Source organism: Cyanistes caeruleus, chromosome 3 (assembly GCF_971803275.1).
Source record: "Cyanistes caeruleus chromosome 3, bCyaCae1.hap1.1, whole genome shotgun sequence".
NCBI classification, from domain to species: Eukaryota; Metazoa; Chordata; class Aves; order Passeriformes; family Paridae; genus Cyanistes; species Cyanistes caeruleus.
This window is the reverse complement of record NC_141703.1, coordinates 15,819,107-15,840,817: the sequence shown is the minus strand read 5'-3', so window position 1 is coordinate 15,840,817 and position 21,711 is coordinate 15,819,107. Positions and strand designations below refer to the sequence as shown.

Here is a 21,711-nt window from a genome sequence, read left to right as displayed (position 1 = left end):
CCTGTGCCCAGTGGGTCACTGCCAGGTCCTGGCTGACTCCCCCATCTGAGAGGCCACTCAGTATCTGTCCACAAGCCTGATGTTTCCATGGGATGTCACCACAGGGCACCTTGAAGCACCTTGTTGCCCACCATTCCTCTAGTCTCATTGCAGGATGGATTCTGCTCTTTAGGGCAAGAATCTCTGCTGTTCTTTCTTTTGAACCAACCCGCCAAGGCCCTCAGCAGGCACTACCTGGCCTAAAAAAGCCTCGAAAGTTTCCAGCCCACCGTCTTCGCCACAGGAAAAGTGTCATCATGGCATTTCATCATTGTCATATGTAAACCGAGACACTTCTAGGCAAATGTTGAGGTGTCAGCAATAAGAGTTTTTTTATGGCTTCCTCTTTAATGTATCCTGGCTATGAGATTTTTTGTTACTGTGTGCAGCTTTAAATAACTTTAAATATTTCCCTGCTAGAATCTCTTTCTTTGGCGTAATTTGAAACAAACTGATGAGTAGTGACCAGTTTTCCTGGGCCTCTCTTCTTTCCCTCTGAGCTCCAGCAACACTTGTTGAAAGCCAGGACTTGAAGTCTTTTAGATCTCTCTACTGATGGGTTGTGCAGCAACCACAGCCTTGGTGAGACCAGGCTGCTGCCAGTGCCTGCACTGAGCTGTGCCCATCGCCTCCGTAAGAGGGAAACTTCCCGCCTGACCTAATGACTTCAACTGCCACCAGGACAGTTCAGCACTTCAACATTTCCATCCAGAAACAGGGTTGGAATGCATTTCCTTGAGGTGCCCAGTGCTCTGGGGGATTTGGCTTTACTCTTAAACCTTTACTTGGCTCTTCCAACGATCTCATTTAGTACCCCTTTTTCTGTACCCCCTGCAGAGCCTCAGAAACTGGAGTGGCCATCTCCATGGAGAGGTTGAGCACCTCAATGTGGTATCCGCAGTGTAGTCAGTCTTAGACCCCCATGGGATGGAGGGTCCGGGTCTGGGCCCCCCTGTGCAAGAAAGATGGGAACCTATTAGAGCTTGTCCAGAGCAGGGTCACTAATTTGTTCGCAGGGCTGGCACACCTCTCCCATGAAAACAGGCTCGGTGATTTGGGCCCAGAATAGAAGGCCCTGGTGAAACCTTGTAGCACCTGCCAGTAGCTAAAGGAGACTGCAAGAGAGCTGGAGAGAGACCTTCACAAGTACATGTAGTTACAGGACAAGGGAGATTGGCTCTAAACTGTAGGAGTTATTAAGGAGGGCAGGTTTAGATTAGATATTAGGAGGAAATTCTTTACTGTGAGGGTGGTGAGGCACTGGGACAGAGTGCCCAGAGAAGCTGTGGACTCCCCATTCCTGAAGGTGTTCAAGGCCAGGTTGGATGGGGCTCTGAGAAACCTGTTCTAGTGGAAGATGCCCTGCCCATGGCAGAGAGATAGGAGTTAAGTGATCCTTAGGGTTCCTTCCAACCCAAACCATTCTGTGATTCTATGATTGTGAGGAAAAGCTTTTGTATTTATGTAATTATACTTCAGCTAGTGCTGTCTCACTTTCATGATGGCCTCAGTCACACTGTTACTCCAACATACTGAATTTATGCAGAAGTGGAAGTCAAAAACATTTTAGGACCACTTAATTAATTGAGCCTCTCAGCACTCTTTATATAAGAGGCTGAGAGTTAAGTGAATTTCTAGAGGTCAATTAGCAAGTGAGCTGCATAGCAAGGATCAGAACAGAAACTCCTGCTCTAGCAGGAACCATTTAGTTGCAAGTCAGAAGTGGGTCCCTTCCCCATGCAAGCTAGAGAGGTGAACTGCAGACCAAGGGAATTTGCAAGAGGCAAATGAACTTTGAAATGCACTGTGATCCATCTTATGTATATACATTTCAATCTAGAAAAAGGTCTAATGATTTCTTTGAAGACGGGAGTCTGGAAGAGTGATAGCACAGGTCCTTTCTAACTAGAAAGTATTTTCTTCCTCCAAGGTTTATTATATCCTCTAAGTAGGATCACTCATGTGAAGATACGTAATTTAGTGTGGTGCCTTGGTGTGTTATGGTGTGGGGTCCATCTGTTCAGGCATGTGCATTTCACAAGAGTTTCTGTTCTTCGCCATTGGGTGCATTTCCAAAACCAGACAACTGAAAAACTCTAGCCTGTGCATAGGTGCTTGTCAGAGGCCAGTCACAGATGAGACTGTGACTAGCTACAGTCAAGCATAACTGCTTTGGAATGATACAAATATTCACCAGCTTGTGCCCAGTTCATCCTTCTGCCCCTTGCAGCCACCCCTCCACCCTTCAGTCATGCAGGAAAACATCAGCACCAAGGCTCCCTCCCCTATTACCATCCATCAGGACATGGAGCAGAAGTGCAGAGCTGCCTGTGCTGCATTTAGGGCAGGGAAAGCTGTGTGTTAACACGTTGGCAACTGCATCCAGGGCCTGGAAATGCTTCAGCTTTCAGTGTTGGTGTTGGTGTGATGGATGCTGGGGAGCCCTTGTCTCCCTGGTGCTGGATGTGCAGTGCCTCCAGGGAGCTGCTATACCATGCTGGTCCGACAGCTTGGCTGCTGAGGAAGTGCCTTGAGCTCAGTGGATCTTCTCAGTAGAGCTTGCCTTGACTGCTCAGCATTAAAAGAATCACAGTGATTTCTTACTAAGAAAATGTGTCCTAGACCAATTTGTGGATAGGCAAAAGTCCTATCCATGGATGAGGAGGTGGGAGGGAAGCAAGGGAGAGCTGGTGTATGGCAATCATCTCAGCAGATGGGAACTGGTCTTTTTTACATCTCTGTAGACCTCATACTGTTGGTTAGTGGAGCAGCTTTCAGACTTGCCAGAAGAGGTTATTTCCCTGACAGCTATTATTTGTCTCTACATACAGGAATAAAACAAGGCAGGAATAAAACATCTGCTCTCACAAATGAATGTGATGAATTGCACAGCCATCCAAAGGCTATTATCATGTTTTTGGTCACATCTCATCTGTTTTTAGTCATATCTGTACTCCTGCCGTGCTCACCGAGTATTCACTCTCTTCCCATAGGGATAAGGAGAGGACAGGAGAGGCAGATGTCTTCACGCCTCTCCTCTCTTCCCTGAGACAGTTCAGGTTCTGATGCTATTACTCTGGGATGGATGCACAGATTGTTAGAAAATAGGGAAAAGGCCTCTGGTGCCTGCCAGGTTTGTGCTGCAGGTGTGTGGGAAGGCAAACCGAAGCCATCACTCCAGAGCTCCCCACAAGCCTCCCTCATGGGAGCTGTGTGGGCTGCAGTTCCCACATGTACTCAGCATCGGCCCCTGGGCTGAGGAAGGGACATGAACCTTAGTGACTGGGGCCTCACCCCAGGAAGATGGGCCCGCCATCCACATGCCCCAAATTCCTTGGGTGCTAAATACCCACTGGAGATGGGGCCATGGAGATCAAACAGTTAAGAAGAGTGAGTCCCTGTATCTGTGCCTAAACATTGACAGGGAGCAAGCAAAGTGCTAGAGTCCCCAAGATGTGTCAGTGCAAAAACAGGATACAGAGAGGGCTTTCCAGCCAGTGCTCAAGGCACCGACGTCTGCCCCAAAGCCAGCCACAGCAGCTCAGGCCAGAGGGGTTGTGATACAAGCAAACATGAGGCGATTTGAGAGTGTGACATTCAGATGGGGGCCCTCGTACTGGGAACAGGCCAGATCTGGCCCCAACCCTGTCTCAGGGCACGAAGGTGAGATGTCTGTCCTGGCACACACCTGCCCTCCCAAAGAGAATCCAAGTCCTGCCTTTGGACCCCATCTGCATGTATTTCAATGTTCACAGCTCACTGTGATGATCATTTCCCCAACCTAACATCCAGGTCCAGAAGCACCGCATCTCACAGGATCCAAGCCATGGCCCTGAACCTTCGTCTTCCCCAGTGTGTCCCCCACAACCCCCCATCATCTGTATCACCAGGCATGGTGTGAAGTAACATTTTATTCAAGACAGCCCTTCCCGTGGCAGGCTGGGCGTTGACACTGCAGGAGTGGTGGGGCGAGGCGAGGCAGGGCGGCTGCACAGGCAACGGGCACCCACAGAGCCCTCCGGACCCCGCGCTCAGCCGCACTTGCGCAGGCACTCGAGGAGCTCCATGCGGATGGCGATGCGCACGTGCCAGCCCAGCGGGATCAGGCGGATGTAGCGGGCCACGATGGGCGGCCGCAGCAGGTTCTGCACCGAGGACGAGCGGTCGGAGTTGCCATAGAAAACCTGTGAAGGGAGGGCTGGATGGGTGGGGGGTTAGGGGGCTGGAAATCCCATCCCATGAGTTTGGGGTGTCTGTGCAGAGAGCAGAGGAGGAGGAAGCTCCTTCCCATCCACCTTCAAAACAAAAGACTTTAAAAATTGCCAGATGTAGACAATTTTTGTCACACTGATTCAGTTTTCTAAGCAGGCCATTTTCCCCCATCAGTCCTGTACTTTTTATAGTTAGGCCAGAAAATCTTACCCATTCTTATCCCATTCTTTCTCATTTACCTTCCTGTACCAAGGCACTGCTTGTTTGGAGCGAGCATGGTTGTCTTTGGCTATTTGAAGTTCATAAGCTATACAAGCCAATATAGACTAAAAAATACATTTGAGGCTCCTTTTCCCATTCCTTGGCCTGGATGTCACATCTGTTGACATGGCCTGTTTTTTGGGAAAGCTCAGCATCTCCCCAAGACTGCAGGAACTTCAGCAAAGCCAGCAGAGCTTCCTATGCTGGGGCAGGGCCATTCCCACAGATGGGCATTGAGGACACCTGAGGGGCAGCAGGTGTGGCATCCTCCAGCCCAGCTGGACTGCACAGGGATCAGAGGCAACTCTGTAATATTTCCCCAATGCAATTTTTTGTTTCAAGTCAACCAGTAACAAGTGCAGCATGAGAATGGTTTGGTGGGTTATGACTTAACCAGTTGCAGATTTTGTCTAAGAGGTTTTTCTGCACCAGGATAACGCTCTATCCCTGGACATGGCAATAAAATAAATACCCATGCAGTGCTGAAGCATGGCTGGGGCTGTGTGGCCACAGCTAAGAAAGAGGTTTTATCATGGAAGTGCTGCCTCCTCTGCAATGCCAGCTAATGCCTCTGAGCTTAATCTGGACTCCAGTATGATCATTAGAAAACACAAATAATGTATTCTGTCATTCTGCCCTGGTCAGCATGACACACTCTCACCTCAGGGGGAATGGTCTCTCTCTGTGGTGCTCCCTGATGCAGAGTGAGCACCGAGATCCATCGACACTGCTGCTCCCACAGGACCCCCTTTTGATGCACCTCCCTCTGAGACCTGTTGTCACCAAACATGCCACCCTTCCACCAGTGGCCAAAGAGCAAAGGTCACTGACCCGGTTGTTCCCGGTCTGGTCCTTGTAGTACACCCAGTTGAGGTTCTCGTCGGTGCGGTACTGTACGCTGTACTTGGTCATCCACTCGTCAGCGTCACAGCGCCCTTGTGTGAGGATCCCCGAAATCACCTTCACCTCCTTCAGGTCAATCTGCAGCCACTGTGCAGTGTCCTGGTACTTAGAGAGCCATGCACACCTGGGGGAACAGCACCAGCCCTGCTCTGTCCTCCACCATGCCCTCCCAGGCAGACCCTCCTTCCCCCACACAGCCAGGACTCCCCAGCCCCAACCCCACACCCACAGCCTCCAGGACCCCTGAGGGAGGAATTTGTGAACTCACCCGAAGCCTTGGCCATTGAGACGGGCCTTGTTGGCTGTCCAAGAGGAGTACCAGCCTGTGTACTGCTCAGGGTTGGAGCAGCTGATCTGCTCTGGTGCGACGGCACCAGACTCAAAGCCCAGGGGCTTGTGGTAGGGACACTCTGCAGAACAAGGCAAAAAAATACTTAAGGGACAGAAATGGCTCTGTTTTCTGTATGTGTTGGCACACATATTGTGAACACCTCCTGGGGTTTCATTGATCTCTCTTCTTGATTAGGATGCTGAGAATGCTCTTATTCCAGACCATAACCTGCCCTAGGACCATAGGTCATCATTTCTAACCTTCACTTGTGTTAATTTCTACTTCCTCTCTCAAACTTACTAGACTTGTTCTGACTGCAGCATTTTGGGGGAAAGGCTTTATTCAGATGTTGCAGTCTTAATCTGCCTTTTGTAAGCATGTGGAAGAAGAGCCTGACTGGATACATCAACCTCGATCCAGCCTTCAGGCTGTCAGTTTTTGCCTGGTCCTTAAGTAATGCTGGGCACTTCTTTTCTTGCTGGGCTTTACCTCCTTCTGCCCCTCTAATGACTATCTTCATTTACAGCTCTAGTTGCATGGCAAAACTGCTGAGCCAGCTCTGGTGGTGACCAGGGGTGCCTCCACAAGCACCCTCAGGTGCAAATCTGCTCTTTCTGCTATGGGGACCTTCTTTGTGTCCGGAGCTGGCCTTGCCTTGTGAAAACCTGCAGGTGCTCTGGTGCCAGTGAGGCATCATGCACAGCCCTGCTGAGGACTCAGGGATTTCCATCTCAGTTTTTGACTTCAGATCTTCAGGGTAACAATCCTGCCCCCACAGCTGTCTTCCACAATAGTGAGAAATTCAACATGACTACCACTGGCAGCAAAAATACCGGAGAAAGAAATACTCATTCACCATTAAAACTTTCTGTGGTGGGTCACCACCTCTGGAAGGCAAGACTTTACTGATGCTGAGCACCTGCATGATACCTGGACCTAGCATCAGGATTTTTTGTTATGATCTTTATTTTTATGTGATCAGGTTATCATTGTGCATCAAGATACAGAGAATGAAGGTACCCAAGTGTCACATAGGGATTGCCTAGGCAAACATCTATATCATGGTCTGCATTTTCTGATTTTGCAGCCTATGGACTCTCTGGAGTCCCCAGAGGTAATTCTGTCTTTCTCCAGTTTAGCATAGTCTGTTTCATGGATCTCAGAAATAAAGGAGCAATCAAAGCTCTGCACTGTTTCACTTGTGAGTAAGAGGTTTCCATGCCTTATCCATGCCTGAACAACCACCGTGGTGCTTTGTGTTAGAAACAATCAACATATGGGGAGCATCACTGGGTGCTCAGAGCCTGGCATGACTGTGGCCTCCCCAGTGCAACTCCCCCGCACTGCAGCCATGCAGTTGATGTCTCATTAGCAAGCTCTACTAGTCAATACTGCATGCATCAATATCTCATTAACATATCTTCCTCAGTTGGAACCTCATTAACGTGTTTTTCCCCATAAAAACATATAGCCACTGTCCCGCCTTCCTCCAGGCATGGAAACATGCTTTTCCACCACATTAAAAGCCTTGCTCCCCTTGTGCAAGAGGGTGGCCCTGTGTGTTTACTATTCATCAGGCTTATCTTGAACACCACCCAACTTTACTTTTAGCAACACTAATCCACAGACTACACAACTGTAATGCAATTAGCAGGTCACCTTCTGGTGAGTCCATTTGGGCCATGCACAGGGACCTGCCAAAACAGATGCCTGGTGCCTGCCCAGCCAAAGCAGCTGAACCATTGAACACCATTACTGCCAAGCCAGAGAAAAGTCATGCAGCATTTGTGAGGCTGGCTGCTCCTTTGGCCATGCCAGAGGCAGCTCTGCAAACTGTCCCCAGGCAGCAGGGAACACCAGGCCACACCACATCAGCTGGGCTGGGCTGGGCAAGGGGAGTCCAAAGCCCCTCTCTGGGGACAGCGACAGCTGGGAGTTACACTGGAAATGTTCCTCAATCAGGAGAACAAGGTAAATGCCTTCATTACTCAGCTACATAATGCTACTGTGAGAAATACCTCCTCACACCTGGCCTGGTCAGGAAACCCATTCCTGCTCCTTGCCCACATGTTCCTTGGCCATGGAGAGGATCAACCAAACCTCCCACCTTCCCTTCCCTTCCCTTCCCTTCCCTTCCCTTCCCTTCCCTTCCCTTCCCTTCCCTTCCCTTCCCTTCCCTTCCCTTCCCTTCCCTTCCCTTCCCTTCCCTTCCCTTCCCTTCCCTTCCCTTCCCTTCCCTTCCCTTCCCTTCCCTTCCCTTCCCTTCCCTTCCCTTCCCTTCCCTTCCCTTCCCTTCCCTTCCCTTCCCTTCCCTTCCCTTCCCTTCCCTTCCTTTAAAAATATGTTCAAAGAAGGAATAAGCTGTTTTTCTTGATCCCTGGAGAGTCTAGAAGATGTCACAGGCTAAATTGCAGCAAGAGAGAAAGAGCCCACGTGGTACAAAAGGTTTCCCACAGCAATTCCTACACGTGGCAGTAGCTGCCCCAGCCAGTTTCTGGAAGCACCAGCACCAAGGGCTCCAGGGGGAGAAAGACAAATGCCCACTGTCACTGGCCAGCATGGGCCACGCTAGGTGACTTTCCAAGGCCCAGGCATGAGGGCTGCCTCTGCCTGATGGTGCAGGGCCATGCCCTCACCTCACAGTGGTTCAGTTCCACCAGTGCCATCAGCAGCTGGATTTGGAACGTGCCAGCTCTGCAACGCCAGGTGCAAAGGGGAAGCTGCTGAAGGGCACCAGACAAACACAGCTAAAGGCATTTAGCTTACCTGGCATGCACTCCAAGCCATTCGCCTCACTGGACCACACTGAGTTAGGGCCTCCTTGGCAATCACATTTGCAAGCCTTGCTGTGCCACAGCTCCAGTCTCTCATCCTAAAAGGAAAGGTAAAAAATGAGTAATAAATCAACACAGTCATCAACAATAGTGTCACGAGGCCAAATCTGAATTCTGAACCTTAGACAAATGCTTGTGCCTGTCTGGACTGCTGCACCTTGTCTGAGACCCTTTCCTGTTGCCAGCTCAGCATGAAACAAAGAAGTGTATCATGGATTCAGAGGTCAGAGCATGTGCCTGAGCTTGAAGGCCCAGGTGCCCTCCCTCCTTCAGCCCTAAGGCACCAGGGCTGGGCAGTGTCAGACTCCCAGCATTTACCTGGCAGCAGAACTATCCAGAGAGACTTACCTCTCCTGGGGAGAGGGCCATCACAGCTGGGCAGTGGGCATGGAGGGAAGGAGAGAGAGAGAAGTCAGAAACAAAGATGCTGTAAGCAAACATTAGGAAATACAATCAACATTTACTCCTGAGACAGAGACAAACAGAGGAAGGACTGACAAATCTACCACATTTCCCCAAGATGATTGCCAGGAGAAGGCAAGAGAACACGGTCAGGAACACTGCATGTGCTCATGCCTGTGCTACAATTCCTCCATCAGGTTTTCTGCCAGCTGCCTTTGACATCTCACCTTTCTGATCAGATACACCTGAATCACCCTGAAGCAAAACACTAACTGTACCCCTCAGTCTGCTTTACAGATAATTCTGCCAATATCCATTTTTTCTGTCTCTCTGCTCCACACTTTCCCTGTCACATTTTCCCTTTAAATTGTTTAAGCTGATGAACTTCAAGGGTGAAATCCTAGCCTGGTGCCACTGCAGATCCCAAGCATCTTTGGAGGAGGTAGGGCACCTCATGAAGTGCTTGGCCTGAGATCACTCCCTCTGGATGTGACAGAGAAAAAAGAAATGTAAATAGGCCTTCCTAATCTGTTTTAAAGACAAGACTCCCTTTTTCCCTTTCTTAGAGAAAACCAGTAATTGTGGCTGTAGAGGAAAAGATGCTATTTCTGCAACATCTGACCTGTTATATCTCCTGCCTCTTACTCAGCAATGTCTTTTTTATGAGGCTTTTTCCTTACTGAAAAGGCTCATCTTGCTTCATAGTGAAGTCCAAAGCAGAGTATGTTAATAGCTTTTAGACTGGTAGAATATTTCCCAAACAGCTATGAAAATAAAATAATAAAAAATAATCCCATGACTGCTGATAACTCATCAACACAAGTCAAATGTCAAACATCAGGTTTTCAAAGATGTGGGGAATCTACAAGCTAGTAAGGAAAAAGTGATTGAGCAGGTAAAAGCTTGCATACAGGAACCATGAGAAAGCTGTCATCTCCAGAGGTTTTGTGAATATGAAAACATGATTTTTTTACCAAATGAATTAGACTCTGAATTATTCACTGAAATCTAGTTATCATTTATTCATTCATGCACTTCACTTTGCTGAGCCTAGGAAGCTCCAGCTAATGCTAGGAATTTACATCTTACATTACTATAGCAAGTTTCATCTAAAAAGACTCACAAACACAGAGCAATTACAATCAGCTGAAATATAAACTATATACAGAGCACTGTTTATTACTGAAATGCAACCGCTCCTTGGGTGTGAAAATGAGTCAAAATGTATCAAGAGTCTAAAAGAAAGACCACAAAAAGCAAAACAATAAAGAATTTTTTTGAAAATTCCTTTCTCTAACACAGGGATGGTCTCCTGTACTTCAGTGTCCCAGAGTAGCATTTCTGGCATCAGAAACTTACCACATTAACCAATGTCATTGGCCCTGACAGAAGAAGTAAACACCAGTCTACAATAAAAAATTGTGGCTTCTACTCAGGGCCAAGAGGGAGGCAGGGATCACCCAGAGCCCAGCATGCTCAGGAGGAAAACGTGCTTGTACATCTCCAGACATCTTGGACAGCGTACGCTGGGGGCCCCACACAGCACTGCACTACACCTTTCCCAGCACAAGTGATACCAAGCCGAGCCCTGGGAGTCCTTTGTGCAATCAGGAAACCAAGGCAGAGGGGAAAAACCCAAAGCTACCCCTGTGCTGTGCCACATGGGGCAAAGAGTTTGACTTAAACTTGTGTGAAGGTGATTTAAGTTAATGCTGTCAGTCAATACAAGAGAAACCGAGATTTTATCATTTACCAAAACTGGACCATCTTTGCCAATAAAAGTAATACAGTGCCTGCTTCTCCTGCCTGTCCTGTGCTGTTTGATGCCAGTTCTGGAGAGACACTGGTACCTGGGGCATGAGATGCAGACTGGCAGGTGTCTCTCCTGCCCCTCTGGCCGTAGAATGGTGCTCTTTCCCAGCAGGACAGGTGCACTAGCTGCAAGGGCTTCATTACCCCGACATTGGGGATGGCTCCCCAGCCATCAAACCTGCTGTGTGCTCCCACTGCCCAGCAATCCCTGGCCCACAGGGCTGCAGGCTCGGCTCCTTCCAGCTGCTTAACCACTTTATTTTCATCTTTAAAAGACTGCTTTTTTGTGGAGAAAACTTTTGTGGTTTTTTGGGGGTTTTTCTTATGGTGGTTTAACGTACTTTGACTGAAAAAGGGGTTGGAAAAGGCTTCTTTTGGATCATTGACTCCAGCCATTAACCTAAGGAAGTTATGTTCTATGACTGTAGTGTGGTGAGGCCTGCTCTTGAGCAGTGCATGCCTGGGGTGGGGCAAGGGGAAGCGAGTTACCAGGATGATGTAGGATATTGCTTTGTGACCATGCTGAGCCATTTAATAGGCCTCCTGAGTCCCTCCCTTTGAGAACTAAGACCAAAATTTAATATGCCATTGACACATGCAGCTGGAAACTCCACAGCTATGAGTGAAACAACAGGCAAAAAAGGAATAGATTTCAGGTGGGTGGGTGTATGGTAGCATCAATTCAACCACCAGGAATAAATCCTCCTCCCCAGGTGACCCAGTATTTTGTGGGTGGTGGCACTCAGCCAGTGGTGTCTGTTCCTGACCTACAAGAGTGGCTTTGAGGGCTTTTAGCCTCATCTGCCAGGGGACACCACTGAAAATCAAGAAAGAGGGTGAATTTTAAGCACAAAAGCCCTGTTTTCAATGCAGTGTTTTATTGGGTCAGTCTCACAACACAGAGTGGTACAAAGGCAGTGCCAGGGCACAGGTGCTGGAACGCCTCCCCTCTGTCCCAGCTGGGCTGGGCACCTCCACTCCTCACCACATAACTTGCTGACTTAAACACCTCAAATAGGAATTCGGCTTCCCCTTCTTCAGCTATGAAAGGTGAACTGCTAAGGGCTCACTCCCACAAAGGTCTCAGCCATCCAGACATGATACAGAGGAGCAGCAGGCTTGGTGTGGGGTAAGCATAGCTGTGGATGGCCAAATGCCCTGCCTGATAACCCCTGGCTTTGGGAAAGATGCCCTTGCCTGCAGTTGGCCACAAAACATAGTAATTGATATATTGGTGTGTTTACAGCTGTGACAGACCCTGTCCTAAAAAGGAAATGAAGAGGAAAGCTGGCTGCCAATAGTCTAAAAATGTGATGGGCAGCATGCTTTAAAAGCGAGCATATTTGCCTGCAAGGAAGGTTACAAAGATAATTGGTAATTGTAGGTCAGACAAAACCAATTGCTGCAATTCAAGGGAGAGTCATAAGGTCTGCACGGCTGCCAGGGGCTGTTGTTTTAAAAGCTCAGGACTGACAAGAACCCCAAAACATTAAAAAGGAAAAAGCTTTATTTACAGCCCACTAGGACCTTCAGCAAACCATTAGTTCAGTGAAATAAATTATTATCCATGTTTTTGGGAGGCAGAGTGATAAGGCATGTGCCTTTCCTGTCCCTTCATCCCACCCTGCAGTGCGGTGCATCCAGAGCACTGGCATGTACAAATGCTATCCCATAATACAAGATTTAGGGACCAGGGCTTGGGACAAGATCCAGGAGATAATTTTGTGCCAGGGAACCTGTGCTGGTGAGGCTGGGCTGGAGCCCAGTTCCTGAGATGTCTCCACTTGGCACCTGCTGCTGAGCAAGATGAAGGGGAATGATACTCCAGGAACTGATCCAGGTTTGGGGCAGAAAGAAAAGAGTTGGGGTGCCAGGATGGGGTTTTCTGAGTTGGAAGTTGGGTAAAGCAACAGCCACAGATTAGGGCTACTTGGGAAAAGGGGTAATCAATAGCAAGAAACTCAGCTGCTGGCATTTTAATGACAGGAATAGAAAAATTGTAACCATTAGGAATGTGGTTAAACAAGAGAAAGAAAGGAGGAAGACAAGTGTGGGCAGAAATAACACTGTCAAAGGCTATGTTCAGTACAGTAACTCTGAGGAATCATATTCACTATCCTGACCATGAAGTCACAGAAGCAAGTCATCTTTTAGTAGGAATTAGTGACAGAAATACAAGCATGAGAAAGCACATTTTAAATGTGAAATGTAAAAAAGAAAGAAATAAAATATAACACAGAATAAATGTCAGTGACTCAATTTACTGGCTTAAGTTCACATAAACTTGATCATTGCAGGAAAAGTATGTGAAAATGTTCATCTCGTTATTTATTCACTTTATAATATGGGTGTCCTAGAAGCTTCAGCTGGAAAATAGTTGATTTTTTTTGTCTCATCTCTGTAAGCAACATCTCAGTTTAATAGCACTCAGAGAGGTAAAATTATTCTCTCTCCTCCAAATGGAGAGCAATGCCTCCATGCTGCAGCAGTGCTTTCTGGGCACAATGGCTCCTTTTGCACCTGCTTCCCTTCTGCACCTGTGGGTTATGGGGTAGGGGAAAGGAAAACATCTTAAACCCCAGAAATATAAGACTGGGGCACCAGAAAAGCTCCAAAAAGTCCCAAAATGAAAGGCATGGCTGGAACGGGTGGCACTGGTTTTATCATGCTTTCTGAAAGGCCCTCTTTTCCCTGAGCACTGCATTAGAAAGCATCAGGAAGCAGAGTTAGGTAACAGCCTGTAGAGCAATACAGAGGGTCGAGGCACTGAAAAAAGCATTGCAGTGCCTCTGTGCCCATTGGGTGCTAGTTTGTATCTTGCTATATTATTAACTTCGGCTATTTTTACATCCCAGCCCTGAAAATCGTGCCAGGCGGCTGAGGTGACTCACATCAGGTTGCAGCAGCCTCTGTAAGAAGGTGCATTTCGGGAAGCTGCCACGTTCCTGGCACTCTCCCCACGTCTCCTTGCCCCTGTGCCGGAGGCAGTGGTCCCAGGGGCACCTGCAGCAGCCCCTGCCAGTCCCCGGACCCCCTGGCAAGCACAGCCCCCCTGCCACACGCTTCGTGATAGCTTTTGTCGATTTTCCCCTGGGGCTTTTTCCATGGCCACGCTAGGCAGGCTCCACGGGACCGTGTGTTGTGCGAATACCTTTATTTCTAAAAAGCTTAAATGGTCCGTGGGAGCCGTGGCGACAGGCAGAGGCCTCCAGGACACGGGCAGCTCTGCCAGGGTGCCCATCCAGGGGCTCCAGCAGCTAAAGCCCCGCTGGCCAAGCGCTCAGCCCGTTTCTCCCGTAGATGCCCTGGTGGCCCCAGCAGCAGCCAGCGGGACGCCAGCACCCCGGCACACATCAGCCTGCGAGCTCCGAGCTCTGCTGCTCACCGGCAGAGCCACTCAGGGCAACAGGACATCAGCCTGCCGAGGGCAGGTCTCATACTTTGTGTTAAACTTCTCTCTCAGGCTTTAAATCTGCTCCGTCATCCTTCATTTTGTAGGGATTCTTCACAGTTGTATTATTTTAATTTCCATTTGGTTTGCTTTATTTGAGTGATTTTCATTAGGTTTTCTGTTTCATTCATTTTTATTGTGGTCCATTTAATATTTACTGGTATTTAGTTGAAGGCAATAATAAACATATTTAACTAATCACAATTACACTTATTTAACTCGTATTAATTTATCTTTTTCCATAATGTTTCTACTATTTTTTTTTGTGTTGTGACAATATTTGAAAAAAGCTAAATTAATTTGAAAAAAAATAAATCTCCCCTTCCTCCCTTTTTTTCTTAAGAGATGTATAATTAATTATCTTGTTTCCCAAAGTGTTCCTTAGAAACGTTTGGCATTTTCTGACCTTATTGACATGTTTGTTCCTTCCTGCTTGGAACTACGCAGAACATTGCCTGCATAGTAATTTCATTAGATGCATTGATTGTGCCAAAGGGTAGCATTACTATAGATGTTATTTACTGTGATCCAAAGGCATGTTTGAACCTTGATTTTTTTAATTTTTTTTTGGGGGGGGGGGGGGGGTGGTTCTTGGTTTGGTTTGGTTTTTTTCAAAGCTACCAAAAACGGGTGAGAAAAAGAGAAATCCCCTCTCCTGACTCGCTGAGGTGTGCTTGTTCCTCCAGGTGCCGAGGGGCGCTCCAGCGCCTTCGTGCCGCTCGTGTCTCTGCGGGGCTCGGGGGCTGCGCTCGCCATACCGAGGGGCCCGGCAGCCCCGGCCGCAGGAGCCCTCCCGGGGCACCATCTGCTGCTGCTGCTGCTGCTGCTGCTGCTGCCGCCCTGCTCTGTCCCCAGCCAACACAAGCCCAGCCGAGGCGCGGGGCCCGCGGGTGCTCCTCTAAGCCACTTGCTCTGCCAGGGAAAATAAGCTAAGCAGCTTATGGAGGCATCAGTGCACGTAGCTCCGAGGGCTGACCTAGCGGCACCTTGGTGCTGGGAGAGGCGGGAGTGTGAGGGGGACCCGGGCTGCTCTCTGTCCGCAAGAGGACACTCCGACCGCGGAGCAGAGAAAAGCAGTAAATTAAGAAATTCAATAAATTAAGAAAATTAATTAAATACCAAAGGAGTGATGCCCGGAAAGTGATCTTGCAACTTATTTTTCACTGCAGGCTCTCCAAAAATATCCTGATGTGTGGGTGTCTATTAAAAGCAAGCTGTGTCTGGAATTCAGAGCAAGGTATATGAACTTATTCCAAGGACTAATTGCAGTTATGCCACCCATAGGGAAAAAAAAATGCTGGAGTCTGTATAAAAACACTCTTCCTAGAAGCTCAGGCACCAGTAACCTTCCCAAGTGAAACAAAGGAGAGTGAAGAGATAAGGTAAGAGGAGAACGTACAAATATTTGCTGGGAGATTAAAAGAAAGACATATTAATTAGGCAGAGCTGAGTACAGCCAAACATAACAAGAAATGAAAGCACGGCTAGCTGAGAAGTATTTATTTTCCTACCCATGAAATTTGGTAGAGCAAAATATTCAATGGAAACAGAGAAAGATAGAAAAAAAAAACCCAGACATAGGAAAACACCACGATTTCAACACCCACAGGAGAAAAGTTGGACTGTCTGTTTAATCTGTTCCTCACCCTGACAGATCATACTTGATTCATAGACTCATGTCGATAAATACTGCCCACCACTTGAGCAACTCTCAGCCTCATACAAGAAAAAAGTAGCTTTGCCATTGGCTTTGATGAAGCCAGAAATTTAAACATGAACCAGGAAATTATCTCCTTGTTCTCCACAGCTGGGTGAATAAAAATGGAAGAAGATTGTAACCCTAAATTTTCTGGCTCCTTCTAGTTCCTGCTTACTTACTTTTGTTACTACTTTTCTGAAAAATGAATATGAGAAAGCCTAAAAATTTATACATACCTTTCCCATTTTCTAGACTTATGAATTGCTTTTTGTTCTAAAAGTATCTTTACCAGGAAGTCTTTTCCAGGCCACAATACCTTGAAAGGCCTTAAAAAAAGTGGCAGCCTTCATCACCAATGCCTTGCTGTTAGAGAAAATTATCAGTTTTTGATTAATCAAGAGTTTTGATTAATGAAGGACCAGTCTTTTATGTATACTGTACCTCATTTTTCAAATCAGCATTATTATTTACACACTGGCTCAGCTGCACTACAATTTTCTTTGCAAAATCATATTTTGACAAATTATATGGCAATTTTTTTACACTGCAATTATTTTTTTGAAACAGAGTTTTACTACTGAATATTCATAGAGCTGTAAGAATGCTGCTCACTCATGTACATAAATTACACATCTCCTCCACATTTTGCCTTTCCCCAAATTATTATGTTTCCATGAGAATGTAGAGAAGAGCTTGCTCGGTATCCCACAGCCCCTGGCAGAAGAAAGCGTGCCTGAAACAGGAAACACAAAGAGGGATATCTGAAAGCGCCTCTCAGGAGGCAAAGTGCGTACCTTTGTACCAGAAAAGAAGAGACAGCAGGACGCTCCCCATCTTGAACTGCATCTTTTCCTTCCTCCGTTGTGAATAGCTCCTTAGTGTACTGCTTGGCTTGATGGGAAGGCATGAGATTAACTTAAGCGTTGCCTAAGCACCTTACTCTCCTCCATTCCCATGATTTTATCAAGCACCATCAAGCCAAGTACACAATTGTTCCTGTCAAACTCCATCCTAGAGACTGTGCCATGTGTAACAGCTTTTAAAAGGCAACAAGTACTGAGGTACTGACACTCTTGAGTGTGAATCTAATTGTACATGCAGACATATGTCCAAATAAACCAGAATATACCTACATATAAACCACATATACGTACCCTACAGAAATGCAGAAGCCTAATGCTTACAAAAGATGTATTGTATATATTGTCCATAGCATGCATTCATTATCTTCCACCCCAATTATTTACCTCTACACTAGCAATGTCTTTCTTAGCAACAGTTGTGTGTAGAAATCTGCCCTGGCCTTACTGCTCTTCCAGTCACCAAATTGCACAGGGCTGAAAACTGCAATTAGTAGATCAAACAAAAATAGCGTTTTTTCAGTTATTTACTTGCTAGGCTGCAAAAATATCTAACCAAAAATGTAATCCTCTATTTGCTAACAGTTTTACCTACAATATTCTCTCAACCGGCCTACATCAAAGATTTGATTTTAGAATGACTGACTCGAGATAAAAACAGACTGCTAGAGATTCCAGTGGATCTTGCACCTGTTCCTCAAATCTCTGTTGATTATGTGAAATTAGCAGTGAATTTTTAATGGAGGTTTTTGAAAGCAATTGCTTCAGAAGCAGCTTGCTTTGTTTCAAGAGATCTCAGATTGCATGCATTGGGAATAGATTAAGGAACTGCTTAGATCACATAGGCTGCTGCTGAGTTAAGCCAGACATGTCTCTAATCTTCTGGTTTATATTCATTCAAAAATGCTGTGCAAACAAGGATGCTGGCTTTTTGAAAACAGTCCCCTGGGCAGGATTCATCTTACTTGCCTTTGGATATCCACATATTTGGAATGCCCTGTAAATTTGTTGTCAGGTACAGCATCCCACTGCAGTCGCACCTCTAGCATCAACACATCCCAGACTCATCAGGGTATGTGCCATGGATGGGAGGAGTCTCCCGCCGAGGGGGCTCACTGCTGTGTTCAGCCTCAAGGAGTTTAACCTCCTCAGCCTAACACTTTCCCCACTTTACCCTGCCTACACGGAGAGGAGGGTTGTCACAGGCAGACCCCTCCACAGACATGGTCATTCCTCTTCATGGACCTGGGCCAGCTCACCTCAAACACTGGGGGTCAAATCAAAGCATGGAAGAGTGAGCAGGTGGGGTAGCTCATCCCAGGCACCAGGAAGGGGGTAATTTTTCTAAGGGCAGGGGCTGCTCCTGATTTTTTGCTAGAGGCCTCATGCTCACATGCTGTTCCCCTCTCAGGGCAGTGAGACCCACCGGAAGGTCCAGCCAGGAATTAAAGAAACATGAGACCCATTGAGGGTACCAGGGCAGGCTCCGGGCATCTGCTGCAGTGCAGCTTTTCACTTCAGGCTCTACACAGTATCCTCTTTATATTGTTCAGTCTAAAATGGGCTGCCAAGGAGACTGAGATTTCCAGAACTGCTGAAGACACTCAGATATCTATTCTCTCTCTGCATTGATGAGCAGTTGGTATCTAAATCTCATGGGTTTGAAAATCCCAGCTTAAAAATCCCTAAATACCTTCATCCACATATCCCATGGAAAACCAGTCCTGAGCTTCAGCCTCTCACCTTATGGTCTCATAAGGACAGGTCACAGGGAAGGAGAGATACTCACACAAAAAGAAATCAACTACCATGTTTTAAAGATAAGCAAAGCCAAATTATCTCCCATCACCACATGCAGCTTTAAATCAGCTTGGTTTATGGTCAACCCCACCCTTCAAATACATTTTGATTTGGTGTAAGAAATGCACAGTAGCTCAGGGAACATGTTCAGGAATAGCACTGCTCTTATCAAAGAACATTTAGTCCAAAGGGATACTCTTAAGACTGTTGGCTGCCCAGTTATAAAACTCCCTCCACAGAGAAAGAAAGGCAGCCTTTGTTTAAAAACTTGTGTATAGCATTCAAAAAACCAAACTGTTTCACATGAAGATTAGAAGAGCAATAAAATTAATGTCTCTGTATAAATAGTATGCAGTTCTGAGAGTTTGTATCTAATGGTGTTGATAGTCCATCATTTTATTAACTGTAAACAGCAAAACCATGCTGCCACTGCAGAGAGCATTGCTAAATGAATGAAGTAGTTAATTCCTAGCAAGCACAGAAATATTTTCAGGTACAGAAGGAAGAAAAAATTTAATGGCCAGTACATAATAGAGCACCAGAAATTTCTACATTTGCCCTGTATAAAAAAAGAAAAATACAGTTTCAGAAAGGATAAAGATTAGTCTGGCATTGAATACAGAACAAAACTGAGACTAGTACAAATGACCCAAATTAAGACAGTTTGGTAACATTCCCACTGCTATGGAAAACAGGAATTGCTTGGGCAGGTTTGCTCTTTCGTCCATACATCTCCAGCTCTAGCTCATGTCCCATTGGCCCTAAGACCTTTTGCTATGTTTTCATAGCCCTCAGAAGTCTTGTCGTGTTTCTTCTGCCAGACTGGGGGAAAAAACACAGAGATCACCCTGCACCATGAAGATGCTTTTAGTCTGACTGGCAGCACGTGTGTGTGGCCTCAGAGGGGAAGCAGGAGACAAAAGTACTTGTGTGTGAGAGAAAAGTGGAACTCCATGTAGTAGTGTCATGTTTCTCCCCAAGTAAGAGTGCCAGACGGCTCAATCGGAGCAGCACGCACAGATCCATGTGTCTGGAAGCTGAATGCACATGACAAGTGGTGTCTCAGCAGAAATGTGTGACTGGCACACTTTTGTTTTAGCACAGTAAGGGAACGTACAAAACACACATTTATACATGTACGTGTGAACCACTGACATCTCTCAGAAGCAGGATACTGATGTGTGGAGAGGGCAAAATTGTCGATGTTTTTGGAGCCTGAGTCAGGAGCAGGACGCCTTCAAATGGATGGAGCTGCAGTAGACTACATTTAAGATATGGCTCTCAGAATAAAACATTCTTTTCACAAGTCTGAAGCATGAGCTTCAGTCATCTTCTGAAAAGGAGATTTTTTTCCTAAATGTTAAGAAAACATGAGGCAGATAATTATGCAGTGCTGACCACTAGGCCCAGGCCTATTCCCTGTAACTCATGCACTTGGGGATGCTGTGGCTGTCGATGGCAGGATATGGACTCACCATCCCTATTAGATGGGATGAACCTACACCAGAGACTTGCATATCCTACTTTAGAAGTCTAGCTATGTCTGACTCAGCTTTGAGCCTATATCCAGGAAGTAGTCGGGCTGTGGAAGACAGTTTACCCCAGACGGGGAATCGCATTGCTTTGGCTTCACCTCCTGTGGGCTGCACACACACTGCTAAGCAAATAGGCAGAGGAAAACCAGACATGAGTACTTCTTCACTTTCAGGTTGCACTATGCACAGGCCCTTAGTATCAGTATGGTGTTAATGTTACAACTTTAGCCTGCCGGGTCTCACTATGGGATGTAGGGCTGCTTTCCACCCAAGAGAGCTTCTGCAACCTGGCCTAGGCCTAGGTACCCTTGGTCTGCAATCTTTATCTGCAATCACTGACTGCAGCTTGCCCATAACCCAGAGTGTTTGTTTAGTGAGAACAAGCACTGACAAAGGTTAATAGTTTTCTCAATATGATGATGATTAAGGAAAGTTTCTTAATAAGTCTCTGATTAATGTAAGTTAAGCCAATTTTTTCTCTTTAATCTTTAAGATAGGTAAATCACACCCTCCCACTCTGATCCTTCCAAGATAATCAAGAGCTGACTCCAGGTCAGTGGAGCTCAGGGACTGTTCTGCAGAGACATCTTAGCCCCAGCACTCGATAGGGCTCCCACGCACAGACAGATGCTGTGCCAGCACCCATGCCCAGAGGTTACCCTTTTCTAAAGCCTTGCCTGTGCAAAATGAGACAACATGTTATAATTTAAAAGTTAAACTGCTCTGAGGCAAGCTGAGATGGCTCTTTCTTTCCCAGTTAATAAAAACGATATGCACAGTACAGGGGAAATCAAGGATGGAGTTATCTGTGCTTGCTAGCTGTGTGCCGTGAAAACCGCTGGCCTTTCCCGCTCAAGGGACGCGCTCAAACACGTCTCCAAACACAGAGATGAGAGGACCCATGCTCCAGGCTGTCCCGGTGAGACTCCTTGGGGATGCATGGGGCTTGCAGACTTCACCACTGCCTTTGTCCCTCGCCCGCTTGGGAGGAGGCACGGGCTGCTGCTTCTCCCCACTGCCTCTGTTCTCTGTGCTCCCCTCGGTTACCCCTCCGAGGGACCACGGTAAGGTGGGGATTCCTCTCCCGCGCTGGCAGGGAAAGGCTCCTCTTGCAGGCGGGCATTCCCAGCCAAGGCTGCAGCCTGTGGAAGGGATCCCTTGTGACAGGGTTTCCCACTTGAGGCGCCTTTCTGCTCCCCTGGAAACAGTGCTCCGCCTCTGCCGCATGCAGGGCCCCCGCCTTCTTTAACCGCTTATGAAACTCATCGCGTTAAAAGAAATTATTGAAGAACTTAACGTGAACCAAAGAAATAAAAACTAGCGCCTTGGTGCTGGTTCCACTGGGGCTCGAACCCAGGACCTTCTGCGTGTAAAGCAGACGTGATAACCACTACACTATGGAACCGCCACGCACACCTCAGCGCGCTGCACTGCCCCTATAGACGAGACTCTGGCCACACCTCCCTGCCTGCCTGAGGAGGGAAGTCTGGTATTTTCTCTTTAATTGCTTGCTGATTAAAAACAAATGTAGTAATTCAGAATTACCCTAATGCGTTTTCTGCCCTTCTGATA

The 21,711-nt window shown here is 47.0% G+C and overlaps 2 protein-coding genes and 1 non-coding gene across 3 annotated transcripts in view; 1 reads left to right on the top strand and 2 right to left on the bottom strand.

Moving 5' to 3' along the window:
• Nucleotides 1–198: 198 nt before the first annotated feature.
• Nucleotides 199–21,579, bottom strand: RS1 (retinoschisin 1). Its single transcript, XM_023918445.2, has 6 exons — nucleotides 16,739–21,579; nucleotides 8,929–8,954; nucleotides 8,513–8,618; nucleotides 5,684–5,825; nucleotides 5,344–5,539; nucleotides 199–4,223 (listed from the first exon to the last, which is right to left on the bottom strand). The coding sequence occupies exons 1-6, from the start codon at nucleotides 16,788–16,790 to the stop codon at nucleotides 4,071–4,073; spliced, it is 675 nt and encodes a 224-aa protein (XP_023774213.1). The 5' UTR covers nucleotides 16,791–21,579; the 3' UTR covers nucleotides 199–4,070.
• TRNAV-UAC (transfer RNA valine (anticodon UAC)) lies at nucleotides 21,472–21,544 on the bottom strand. The gene has a single exon. It is a non-coding gene; the product is annotated as a tRNA-Val (tRNA).
• PPEF1 (protein phosphatase with EF-hand domain 1) overlaps nucleotides 21,567–21,711 on the top strand; it is a 39,547-nt gene continuing 39,402 nt past the window's right edge. Inside the window, exon 1 of the mRNA XM_086879987.1 lies at nucleotides 21,567–21,628. The gene's annotated coding sequence lies outside the window, so the exon portion shown is untranslated. The remainder of the gene's footprint in view (nucleotides 21,629–21,711) is intronic.